We start from the raw sequence: 13,486 nt of genomic DNA, 5'->3' as shown, positions 1-13,486 counted from the left end.
AACTTCTCTAAGCCTTTCTCTCCTCATCTGTAAAAGAGGCAGAATGACAGCATCTCAGAGGGTGACTGTGAAGTGGGGCAATCTGGAAAAGCACTTGCCACAGGGTCTGGCACAGGACAGGGCTAAACTAGAGACTCAATGCTTAATAAGTATATCAGTTATATATCCTGTAAACATTCATGGAGATTATTTAAAACTTTTTAGGGACTAGGGATGAGTCTTTCAAACACTGAGTATCTAGTTCAAGGCTGTCCAGTAGAAGTTTCTGCGATGTTGGAAATACCCTATACCTACGCTGTGCAACACAAAAACCACTAGCCACTGGGCATTTAAAAGGAGGCTTGTGGTACTGGGGAACCAAAGCTTTTGTTTGATTTAATTTTAATTCATTTAAATTTAGGCAGCCTCACATGGCTAGTGATTACTGCACTGGAGAGTGCAGCGGTGGTTCCTTAGTCTTTGTGTCATAAAGGTAAGAATGTCCTTCCTTTTCCCATAAAATAAAAAGAAGCTGGTAACCAAAGAACTCATATGCATACATGCAGAGCCCATGGACACAGACAATAGTACGGTGAAGGCCTGGGGTAGGGTGGGGGCTGGGTGGGGGGGGAAGTGAGGGGAATATAGGGGACATCTGTAATACTGTCAACAATTAAAAATAAACTTAAAGAAAAAAAAAGAAGCTGGTTAGGTGAGACCAGGCTGCTGTGGCAGCCAGTTAGCGAGGATTCGGAATAGGCCTGGATACTAACATGGACAAGCACAGTACATGCATTTGATCAGACTAGCCTCACATGTTAGCAGAGGGGGCTGTTTTTAAACTTGAGCCTCTTGGCTTGTCACCTGCAGTCAGGAGTAATCTCTCCCCCTTGGCTGGGAAAACACTCCTGGTAACTAAGGCTAAGCTGCTTGACAAGCCCTGGAGGTTGGAGGTGTTTAGCAGCCCTGAAGCTGGTGAGGTTCAGGATTGGCCCTGCTGCCTTTCCTCGGGGAAGACACCTGTCACATCCTGCCTCATCTTTCCCTTGCATGCTTGTCACTAATTTGCTATCCGAGCTACTTTAGATTTGTTGGCTGCCTCGTTAGGCTCAAGATGATCATTATATTCAGATGCTCAGCATCTTCCCTTGGCCGTTGCTCCAAAGCTTGAGAGTTCTGCAGACTGGCCAGGCAGGAGCTCTGGAATCCATCCATTGTGGAAATTGCAAAGGGATCTGGCATCTCATGAGGGAAGGAAGTAGAGGCCCTGCAAGGCTCAATCCAGACCCCAAAGCCTGGCAAATATTTATTAGGCACCTATTATGGGCCAAGCTCTACCAGAGAGAAAAAAAATCACCATAAAAGCTAATTTCTTGCCCTTATGTAACTTAACATTGGGGGTTGAAGTAGGTTGGGGAAATGTATGACAGATGCACACAAACTGCAATATCTTGTTCTTCACAGAGTGGTCCACGGACCAGCCGCATCACCCTACCTGGGAGCTTGTTAGAAATGAAGCATCTCAGGCCCCACCCCAGACTTAATGAACAGAATCTGCATTTTACGAGATCCCAAGGGGTTGAAGTGCACACTGATGTTTGAGAAGCCCTGCTATAGTGTGCATCAAGGTTATAAGCACCACGACAGTGAGAATCGTAATGGCCATTATCTATAAAGAGTCTAATGTGTGCTTGATTTTAAGTGAGATACACACACACACACACACACACGCACACACACATATCTAAGAGCTTCATAACAGCTCTCTGAAGTTGATTCTATGGCATCTCCTATTTTACAGATATAAGAAAACCAAAGCTCAGAATGGTTAAATAACTTGTTCAAGGTCACACAGCTAATAAAAGTTAGAACCAAGATATTAACTCAGGCTCCAGAATAAAAAATACCCAGAGATACAATTCATGTGCTGTGAAGATCCTTAACATTACTTAAAAAGCTTCCAAATAGCCTTTTCCTACTAAGTAGCAGTTCGAATTAATTGCCTCATCTGTAGATGAAGACACTTCTACTTCACAAAGTTGATGCAAGGATTAAATTAAGTTCTGTAAATGAAGTGCCTCCATAGTACATGGCGCATAGTAGGTGCTCATCAAATGACCATTACCTTCCTTTAGGCACCCTTATGCTGCTGTTAAGGGATAGCTTACGATCCTGCCCCCCATGGCATACATTCTGTTGCCTTAGCGTAGAACTCCCTTCCCTAAAGCCATCCAGCATTCATCTGATGTTTTTGATACAGACCTGCCCATTTGTGAAGTCGCATAACCTTGCTGCATCTCAGTTTCCTCATCTGTAAAATGGGGAGAGGTAAGGCTAGCTCCTACCCCAAGGGGTATTGTGAGGATTGAATGAGTTAATACACATAAAGGGTGTAGAGCAGGGCCCGCCACATACTAAGTGTCAATCAAAATCTCATAATATCTAAGAAGAGCTCAACCTAGATTAAGGGAGTAAATCATAATTCTTGCCATTTATGGATTAACAGCTATGTGTCGGTGACTGTGTATGGCTCTTACAGAAGTTAGTTCACTAGTCACTAAAATTACTCCATGAAGTAGGATTATTATTTCTTGTTTATAGATGAGGAAACTGAGGCCTGGGGCAAGGGAACAGTAGAGCTAGTACCAAGCTGGGGGCTGCCTGAGTTGACCTTGGCAACATGGCGTTCTGGGCGAAGGGCCAGAGCACGTAGGTTTCAGACCCAGCTCTGTTCAGTTCCACAAGCATTTATTGAGCACATACTATATGCTATGCACTGAGCCAGGCCCTGGACACTTAGTGCATCCCGAGGTAGTAGAAATGGGTTCTTGGAGGAGGTGATGCTTAAAATGAGTCTTGAAGGATGAAATGACAGAGGAAGTCATGGAGCAGAAGGGAGACAGTATTCCAGGAAGAGGGCAAAGCATGTGCAAGAGACCCACTTCAAATGTGCTTATGACTTCAGACAAATCCCCTCATCCAACTTGGCTCCAGTTTCATCATCTCTGACATAAAGCACATTCAGCATGCCTATTCCCAGGTCTCTCGTGATGTTAAATCTCATGTTTGGTAATGGACAAGTCCATTCAAAAACCATGCTTCCTAAGGTTATTCAGTGACAGAGACCAACTACATGTATTTGTTTTGTGAAACAACCAAAACATTATATATTTGCAAAAAACTAAGATTGGAAGGAAATGCCCCTATATGGCCTCAGGGCTTATTTCTGGATGCAGAGACTACGGGTGATCTAAAATTTCTTCTTTATTATTTTTTTGTACTTACCACATTTTGCTTAATAAGTATATTAGTTATGTATCCTGTAAACATTCATGAAGATTATTTAAAACTTTTTAGGGATTAGGGATGAGTCTTTCAAACATTATTATTTCTTTAAAACCATAGTCCATCAATAGCAAAACAGCCAGTGAGTACAAACACAGACCAAGATCTGATTCCAAGAGTTCAAACACTAGTTTTGCAACTTTAGCTACATGACCTTGGGTAAGTTAATCAAAAAAAAAAAAAAAAGGTTCTACTTCACCTCATGTAAAATACTCTAATTTTATGTTTTAATTCAATTCTAGCTCATTTTTTTAAAATGCAGGTCACAACCCACAACATCAGGGGTCAGCAAATTTTTCTGGAAAGAGCCAAGTAGTATTTTCAGCTTTGTGGGCCATTTGATCTCTGTCACAACTAAATCAAAAGTGCAAAAGCAGCCATAAACAATGTGCAAACAAATGAGTGTGGCTATGTTCCAATAAAACTTTATAAAAACAGGCAGTGGGCCAGATTTGGCCTGTGGGGTATAGTTTGCCAGTCTCTGCACTGCACTGATTTAATGGCCCATTAATGAGCTATAACCTACAGTTTGAAAACTATTGGGATTAGAGTTTGTTTTTACTCTTTGCCAGAAGAAATAAATTGCAGCAAGCAATGCTCAAGTTACAAATGAATCATGTTTTAAAACATAATTCTAATTATGTTAGAATTCAACATAATTCCTGCCCCCCCTTAGAACCATTTATATGGTGGTTGGGATGCCAGGCCAGCCCACAGAAGCCCACATGTAGCCCTACATAAAAAGGTGTAATATATGGTCCTTTCATTCTATCATGTCCCCATTCATCAACTGTGAATTTCTCCAGGACCCACTCGCACTGCGCTGGGCATTTGGGGGGACTTTTGTGACAGATGTGATCACTGCCTTTAGGAAGATGAGGAAGTAGAATTCTTCCCCTGGGAATAGGCTTCTGCATCCCTGCTTAGGATGCCAGGAACAGCTACTGAGGTCCCCAGGGTGTTAGCCCAAGGAGTCCTTATGTTGGGGAGTATTTTGGTTCTCAAATGTGGTATATAGCCAATCAGTTATGAGACGTGTGGCCAACAATGGTTAAAAGTACTAAACTGTGCAAACAATACACTTGTGTGTTATTTATTTAAATAAGTAAAGTAGATGAGTGTAGTGAAACTTTGCCAACTTTTTTGGCTGCCCAGAACCACTAATGACCTTACTATGTTTGGAGTATTTCCCATATGATTAATCCATTGCTCAACACGGTAGAAATTCACCTTCCTAGACTCCCTTGCAGCTACAGTGCAGACATGTGATCTGGGCTCCACTGATTTGGAAGCAAGTGGTGTGACACAGGTGGAACATGGAGCTAACAAGGGTGGTAGCAGACACATTCAGCTTTCAGAGATAATGGTGACAGATGTCTGTTGGGAATGTACAATGCTCAGTGCCAGTGGTGTGAGGTCAAGTGTCTGTGTCTAGCCCTAGAGGCTGTGAGGTCTCTGCTGGATGGGTTGCAAGTTGGGCACTGTTCCAGCTTGTGTAGCCTCAAAGCCTGGTTCTATGGCTTCAATGCCCACCAGAAGTCTTAAGCTCTACTAAACATTTAGATTCATGGGACTACCATAGGACACACTTGGCCCAGCAGGACAATATCAGATGTTCCTTTTAGTGGAAATCCTAATAACAATTCACCCAGCCATCCCAGAGCTATCTTCTGTTTAGGTGACACTCAGGTGCAAGGAAGTGAGATCCATTTGGGTCGTTGTAAAAACCTCCCTAGTTTATGAACCCCACTATCTCTTGTAACGACTCTGTAAAAATAGCTTCCAAGGTCTCTGCACTAACATTGCCAGTTATAAAAGTCAATGAATTCAAAGCAGTCCAAAGCTCTGGATATTTATGAAGTATTTATAGGACTACCAAAACCAGATCTAATTTACCAATCTAGGGTCATTCTGACCATAAGCAATGTTGCTTAGTAACACATTTAAAACTGAAATTTTTAGCATGTTTCCAGAGGAACAGAGTTAGAGAATTAATCCAAGGTCAAATTCTCGTGAAGAAGGAAAAAGAGTTTGGTGGGTTAACTTTTACAACTAAGCATTCCTATTAGTAGTGCTGCTTGTATCAAGGATACCCCCATTCATTTGGAGTCTGATACATTCCTTAATGGGAAAGAATGGAGAAGAGTTATATCTAGAAAGCTGGAAATTTTGCATAACTCTGGATATGTCCATTGGAGTATGTTAAAATTGAATATCACTTGTCACATAGCCATGGATTAAAAAGCATTAAGAACTGATGTGTCTGGGGTGATCTTTCAATAGGGTGAATGTCTTGGAAGAAATATAGGGTGTCCCAAAAAGTGTATGCAAACTTTAACAGCTGATAACTCACTTAATTTTCACTCCTTTTCAGGTTTAACTGATTTCAAATAATGGGTGAAGCCAGACTAAGCTTTGAACAAAGAAAATTTATCCTAAAGTGCTACTAGACTTTTTTTAATGGGGATACATAAAAGATAAAGTTTACAGTATAAAGCCAGCAACAGTCAACGAATTGAGGGCACACAAATACCAAACAAAACGATTCTTGATGTTTGTGATTTCATTGCTTGTATTATCAGCAGGGCCTGGATCATAACTGTCATCAGTTTGAAAACAGACACTGACAAAAAAAAATTATTCATTTCTGTAGATTCTTTTAAATTTTGAAAATGAACTGTATGCTAATAAACACTGACTTTATAATCATTCAAAGTGTGTATGCATTTTTGGGGGACACCCTGTATTTGGGTACTATTAACTTCTAATGTCAGTTGTGTTTGCTTTATTAACTCTAGCTCTTCAAGTGTCAATTCTTCCATTTGTTAAGACTATCTTGTTTCTCCCATTAGTTTTCCTCAAATAGTTGGTAGTTGATGGTATACCTGTGTTTGTTGTTGAGATTCCCCTGGCAGATAGTCTGCCACATCTGTTTGTACAGTTCTTGCAAAAGGACTGAGAGCTGCCACTGCCTAGGTATAAATTCTGGTTTGTTTTTAGTGAGATTGGGGGAGAGTAAAACTACCTAATTGTCTAGTCTTCCAGGTGAATCTGATCACTGTTTCTCTCAGGCATTACCAGCTACCTCAGGCAACAAAATACTGTTATATACCCTACTATTTTTTTATTTTGTGGCAACAAATTACTGAAGTCATCCATAGCCAAACACATCTAGAAATCACCGATATTTCCAGTAATGATAGAGGGGAAGAAAATCTCAACATAGATTTCTGATGATTCCATTTAAAAACAGCAGCCTCACATGGCCTCTACCATCAAAATTAAGGTCTTTACACTTATCACTATTAATTGGAAAATAAATATCGCCCAATCATAATCTTACAAAATTTATGGTGTGTTTTTTTTTAATACAAATATCTGAGGGACCTGAAAGATTTCAGAAGCTCAAAACATAGTAGCCAAAGTTCTGGAAAAATTTAAATTACAGCAATTTCACGGTGGCACTGAGTTTCTTCAAAATCCCACAGTGAAAAATGAAGCATCCAAAACAAACGCAGCGGCTCTAAAGCTGAGCCCACATGACAGAGCAAAACGGGGCCTGTGGGCCTTGCTCCAAATGCTCCGGCCAAGAAAGGCTCTTCTGACGAGTAGAAATGGTTTCAGGCACAACACAATCCGTATTTCAGTCTACAGATATTTCTCAGGCTTTCTGCTGGGCATGAACAAAAGCACACTCATGTTCAGCCTCGTTCCTGGTAGAACCTTTAGGCTCGTGGAAAACCATATGAGCACCATGGCCCTATCTTTCTTTGCCAGAATAGAAATAAAGAGTCAAGGAAATCTTGTTTGATCTGGGGGAGTAAAGGAGACAGAAGGAGAGGAAAGCAACTCCCAATTCGAGTCCTACCTCCCACTGGCAATTTCCTATTGATGGAGGTTTTGGGATGGAGTTGGTGTAAACATTTGACTGAAACAGTTAGAGGCCCTCTCTTCTCTGAAGGAAATGTGTGTTTTCAGATGCTAAACACCAGTGCCTATCTCATTGGGCAACGGGAAGAAACAGCTTTTGTCTTGAAGGAATCACACACAGGCTTCTGTAGGGACATGATAATAGTATTTTAGAACAACAATAAAAAAAGAGCATAATCTCTACTTTTGGGAGGCAGGGAGGAGGGGCGGTCCCTTTGTACCAGGCATGGCACTGGATGTCTCAGCTATAATATCTAATTCATTGTTGACGCCAGTCCAGTCCCACGAGGCTGAAGAAAAGAGAGGTTAAATGACCTGCTCAAGGCCTCAGAGCTAGAAGGTCATTAAAGAGGTTAAATGACCTGCTCAAGGTCTCAGAGCTAGAACTCATTAAAGAGGTTAAGTGACCTGCTCAAGGTCTCAGAGCTAGAAGGTCATTAAAGAGGTAAATGACCTGCTCAAGTCCTCAGAGCTAGAAGAAGCAGAGCTGGGACCCAAACTCAGAGGTTGACCTGACTCCTACATCTATACTTTGTCCAAAGTGAACAGAACTCAAAAAATGACAAGTTCCACTTTGTGTTTTGTGTTGTTGCCTGCAAATTCAACCAAAAGCAATGGAAAGTCCAAGATAAGTGACTCCAACAAATACTGGGACATGTTCTCTTTACTCTGCCCTTCCTTGCAGCTCATTCTCTTTAAATCTTGTCCCAGAAAGTTTGGAATCCTGAGGTGGTCTTCCTAGAATGGAGCTCAGAGAAGGCGATGTGTGGCTGGAGATGGAGGGGGGTTGTCATTTGCTTAGAGGTGGGGGTTGAAGACGACGTGAGGGAGTGAGTCAGAGAAAATGTGCTGTTGCACAGGCACTGGCTGGGGGTGGGAACTGCAGACCTAGGTTCCCCACAGGCCAATGGTTTCCATTCTCTCAGCTCTCAGGATTCACACTCACAGAAAGCAGAGTCTTGTTGTGTCTAACTGAGGTTATTTCTGCCCAGGGACCATGGACATTTTGCCATCTCTCATCTTGGGCATGTTTGGCACACGAAAATAGGCACAGGGTACCCACCGATTTGGCCTGGATAGCGGGAGACCTGAGTAATCTCTTGATTAAGTTAACTCCAGACTAGACTGAAATATTAATGCTAACTTGGGATTCTTTAAAAAAAGGCAACTTCTGTCTAGCCTAGGCTCCATTTTCTTCCCATAACTGAAAGCCGAGAGACGTGGTTTTGTGAAGGAGCCCAATTTTGAGCCCTAATCCATCCTGGCAGGAACAGAGCATCCAATGAAAATTTCAAAACAACTTGGAAACATTTAACAGAGAAAGGAAAATTGCACTGAGCCCAAAAGGGATTTGTTTGGCTACATGCAGATAGTACCTACAACAATAAAAAGTGAACACTTATTTATTGAGCACTTACTATGTGCTGGGCACTATTCAATTCATCTAATCTTCAAACAGCCCTATGAAGGAATTACATACTCTTAGTAGCCCTACTATACAGGTGAAGAAACTGAGGCATAGGGACATTAAGGCCCTTTCCCAAGGCTCCCAGCTTCTAACTGGAAGAACCTGGGTTTAAACCCAAAAGTCTGGGGCACAGAGCCTGCTCTCTTAACCGCTGTTCTGATCACAGGGGTCACTACAGCAGTTGCAGTAAAGAGGCTTGTGCGGAGGAGGGGCCTGATTTGTGAGACATCATGGGAGATGAGCTCTGTGGATGTGCTCCCAGAGGCAGAGGGGATGCCTCCTCTCCTGGGGGTGTTTCTGACACCCTGCCTCTGGGGGAATGGAGCCATCTTCAGAGAACCCTGGGATTTTCCAGATACAAGGGAACCCGGGAACCACTTGGTGTAGATACTGGTTTACAGACAGGGAGACTGAGGCACAGGGAAGCAGAAGGATGGTGCCAAGGAGCAGCAGAAGCCGGGTCAGAGGGAGCTTCCTCTTCCAGGAAGCTCTCCTTTCTTTCTCTCCTGTTTTTCTTTTCCTGTGAGGATTCTGCTTCCCCCAGCAAGCCAGACTCTCACCCACCTGCATGGCCCAGTCTGGATGAGCAGATATTTATGGTCCGACCCGCCTGCCCCTATGAGGTTCCAGGCAGCTAGGATGAAACGAAGACCCAAGGAGCTGGCATCCCCCAAAGCTGCCTTCACAAGGAAGCCACTGTGTACCACCGAGGCCCTCATCCTTCCAGAATTTGCAGACCCACTCTTCTGATCCAGGCCATTTTCTACCTGGAACTGGACCAGCCCTATGAAATCCCATTACCAAGACTCCACCAGGGTCTCAGGTACCTTCTCAGGGCACATGGTTCCCATCTGGACCCTTCCAGTGAATTTCTGGGAGCTGGGCAATTCTGAGCCCAGCATCCCTCCCCTCCCCACCTCTGCACCTCAATGGAGGCAGTACCCACCCTCCCACCAAAAGGTGGCGTTGGCCGGAAAGGAGCACCTCTCTTTGGCAAGGGGAAGGCAAGTCTTACCTTTCCACCTGGAGGTTGACTTTGGAAGGTTCCACGTTGGGATTTTCCCACTCCATTTGCGGGCAGTGCATGAAATAGCAAAGGGTGTACAGGGCCTCAGGCTCCCAGTAGAGCGCCCCTTGCTTGTGGTGCAGGGGAGTCCCGTTGCCATGGTGCTTGGCATTGAGGGGCTGCAGGTGATGCATTGCTCGGGACACCAGGTCACCTGTAGACAGAAGTAAGATTTCAGATCCTTTAGGCAGTAAAGACTTGCAGAAAAGATATGCCTGAAATTCTTTGAGAAATCCCATTTTATAGACAATGAAACTGAGACTCAAGGTCACAAGATTAGTTAAGAGGCAGAGAAGGATTTCAACCTGTGTATGTCTAAGCCTCATGCCTGTGCTCTTCACCCCACCAGACCAAGTCCTTTTTTGCTGAGACAGCCCAATGCAGCCCTGTCCAGCTCCAAGTCTGTCCTAAGGATATTTGGCATTTTGTAGCCAAGGTGTTAACAAATGCTCTATACCCTGATTCAGTAATTCCACTTCTGGGACTCTGTCCCAAAGTTGGAATCCAAAATGCAGCAAAATCTTCATGCACAAGGATTTTCACCCAAACCTTATTTACAGGGTCCAAAATTTGACAAAGAAACAAATGTTTAAAAATGAGAGTGTGGTTAAATAAACTCTGGTACATCTACATGATAAAATCATAAACTTAAGCAGTCATTAAAAATGTTTACATAGAGGTGCAATGCCATAAAAAAAAATCCTTACGTTAAAATGGTAAGTGGGGAAAAAAGTGAAATTCAAAATTGCATACAGTGTGATTAGGATTATGTTATTAAAAACTATGTACTGAGTAAATATTAGGGAAAAAAAATCGAAATGTTGACCAAGGATTTGCCTGCCTAACAGGATTGTGGGTAATATTCCTTTATATTCACCTTTTCTGTAGTTTCTGAGATTTGAATTATGGAATGTGCTACTTGGTATTATCAGAATAATAAGCATACTGAAGTGGTGTGTTTACTTCCTTACACCTTCTGTCTAGGGTCAACTTGGAGTGTACTCACCTTTCCATCTGTTTTTCTTGAGATTTCCCATAAAAAAAAGCTCAAAATAAGAAAAATCAAAAGGGAGCAGAGAAGAGAAAAGGGTCCGTGTTTCAGGCCCCTGCAGCACCCCTCCATTCCCCAAGACACCAGGAAACCTTTGCCTCGGGTGGGCCAACCACCTCCTCTGAGCATCATTCAGCTTGCCCTGCCCTTCCAGGTTCCCTGCTTCATTCTTCCAACTACTGAAGACCTTCAAGGCTATGATCAAGTACCTCTTCTTCCATGCAGCCCTCCAGAACGCCCCATCAGAATCAACCTCCCCTTCCCCTGTGTGCCTGCAATACCCGCAAACAGTCTAGCACATTAGTGGTTCAATTCCGTCATGTTTCTCAGTGAACTGTCCACACATCTACTGACTTCAAGGGCAGAGAACAAGACCCATTCCTCGTCCTGCTCCTGAAGAAGCAGGGTAGTATAGTGGTTAGGAAGGTGCTCTCTGGACCCAGACTGGCCTCATCACTACCATCACCACCAGCATCATTTCCATCAACATCATCATCACCACTGTCACCACCACCATCCCCATCACAGTCATCAGCAGCCTAGTCCCTGGGTCAGAGGCCCCAAGAATGTCTCTGCGCAGGGCTGGCCATGGGAGAGGAAACTGGCACAGGCCTTGCCCAGTCACTAGCTCCACTCTGCACCCTGCTTCATGTATGTGCTCTCTGCTGCTTCCCCTGCCAGCTTCGTGAACGCAAATCATAAATCACTTGTAACTAGCTGCCCGGAGTTTGGGCAGCAGGAGTTTGGCTCTAGGAACCTCCTTGAGGATCCACGTATAACAAGTTTTCCCAAACGTCAGCCATTTGGGAATCACCATCGTGACTTCTCTCCTATCTGTGTGCCGCAGGTACAATTTATTTACTTAATATTTTTCTTTAAATTGGCTCATTCTTTCCCGCAAATAAATTCATTTGAAAAGGAAACCTCATATCAGTGCCATAAATGGAAAGCCAATATTTTTCTAGTAGTCATAAAAAATTCATAGCAATTAAAAATTAAAAGCGTTTTCTGGATCACCTACGACCCTTTCCTGTGCCGCTGTTTTGGGAAACGCTGCTCTTATCGGCCAGACGCGGGCTATCAGCGCATCTCAGCGGCTCTGACTGAGCCGTCCTCGGGCGCGCCCGATGTGACTGCCTGGGCCAAAGGGCCACCGTTCCAGAGACGGGCTCCTTCTGTCTAAGCCTGACCACAGGCAGCACCTCCACGTCCTCCCAGCTCTTCATTCCATCCAGGGTCGGCTACCACCTACTACAGTAGGTTTCAAAACCTGTCACAACCCTGGGACTGGAGGCGGCAGGACTCGCTAGGAAGAGCCCACCTCCTTGTTCAAGCATTGAGGGCTCTTTTGTTCTGTTTTGTTTTTTCCCGGTGGCACACTGGAAAGCCAACCCAGAAACCCTTTTTACACATGGCTGTAAATTAATGGCTCCTTTGTGATTGCTTCATTGACCGGGAGCAACAAGTTCACAGTTAAGTGTGAAAAGACAACAGGAAGAGGCAGTTTTAATGAAACCCTCAGTTTCTCCCCTTAAACATCAGAAAGCAATTGCTTTAATCAATGACTGTCCAATGGTCAGTTAATTGGGAGCTTGGGGGCAAGACTGGGATGTCTGGCAGTAGGGTAAAGATCTCAGAGGACAAGATTATGGGATTGGATGGGACCAAACGCAGAGTCAAGTTGTTTCACAAGTGAGAAGGCCCAGGGCCTCTGCTTTCCCCTGGGCTCAGCTGGGAGACTGGGTGGGCCCCATTCCCCCAGACCTACGACCCCCTTCACAGAGGGGACCTGGACCGCCTGCCAGACTCTAAGTCAGCTGTGAAGTTCAGCACCTCGCCTTGCAAATTTCCTAGGGCTTCTGGTTAAAGAATCACCAGCCTGTGTCAGTTTGGGGACCTTTGTGGTACCCTGATTTAGCTTCTCACTCAAATATTTTAGACACACAGAGGTTCAGTTCTAGTTCTCGAGTTCAAAATTCAATTCAACCGTGTATTTAATATTTTACTGAAGTTTCACGAAGAGTTCCCCTCACCTGTAACATTTTCTTCAGCTTTTTTTTTTTTACAGACTAGTTCATTGTGGGTCATTCATTTATTCATTTGACATTCAACAGATATTCCCAAGTTATGGGCAATGTGTTAGGTGCTCAGAAGGCGAAGCTGAACTGAACACAGCATAGCAGAAGAAAAAAAGAAAACACTGGGTTTGAATCATGACTCTGCATTGGGCCAGGCATTTATCCTTCCAAGTCTCAGTTTTCTTATCTGTAAAATGGGAACAATAATACCTTTAACATATTTAAAGCACTTGGAGCACAAGAGGGGCTCCAGCAATAGTGGATGTATTTTCACCCCAAGCCATAGCAGGCTGGGAAAGACGGCTCTGGCATCACCATGGAGTAAGGCAGGTCTGGGTTTAATATACTGCTCTGAGGATGGTCGGAGGCAGGGGGTATAAGCAGGAGCCTCCGCCTGCAGGGGTGGACCCCCATCTAGGAGCCTGGGGACGAACCTTTGTGACTTTCCACGTGTCCAATTTAGTTTCCAGGAAAGCGGCCCCAGTGCATCCCGCAGAGCCGAGTGCAGATCTTCAGCTGGCAGGAACAGAGACCCGACCACCACCCTGATCTCACAGGGGGGCTCTCAT

General features: G+C 44.0%; 1 protein-coding gene across 1 annotated transcript in view; it reads right to left on the bottom strand.

The window, feature by feature from the left end:
- Window positions 1-13,486, bottom strand: part of ABTB3 (ankyrin repeat and BTB domain containing 3) — a 246,289-nt gene that overhangs the window by 80,205 nt on the left and 152,598 nt on the right. The window contains exon 3 of the mRNA XM_081129818.1: window positions 9,738-9,942. Coding sequence (XP_080985944.1) covers window positions 9,738-9,942 — 205 coding nt within the window. The remainder of the gene's footprint in view (window positions 1-9,737; window positions 9,943-13,486) is intronic.

The sequence above is a fragment of the Miniopterus schreibersii genome (assembly GCF_964146895.1).
Source record: "Miniopterus schreibersii genome assembly, chromosome: 2".
Taxonomy (NCBI): Eukaryota; Metazoa; Chordata; class Mammalia; order Chiroptera; family Miniopteridae; genus Miniopterus; species Miniopterus schreibersii.
The sequence above is the reverse complement of the archived record's forward strand: the minus strand, read 5'-3'. Positions and strand labels throughout refer to the sequence as shown.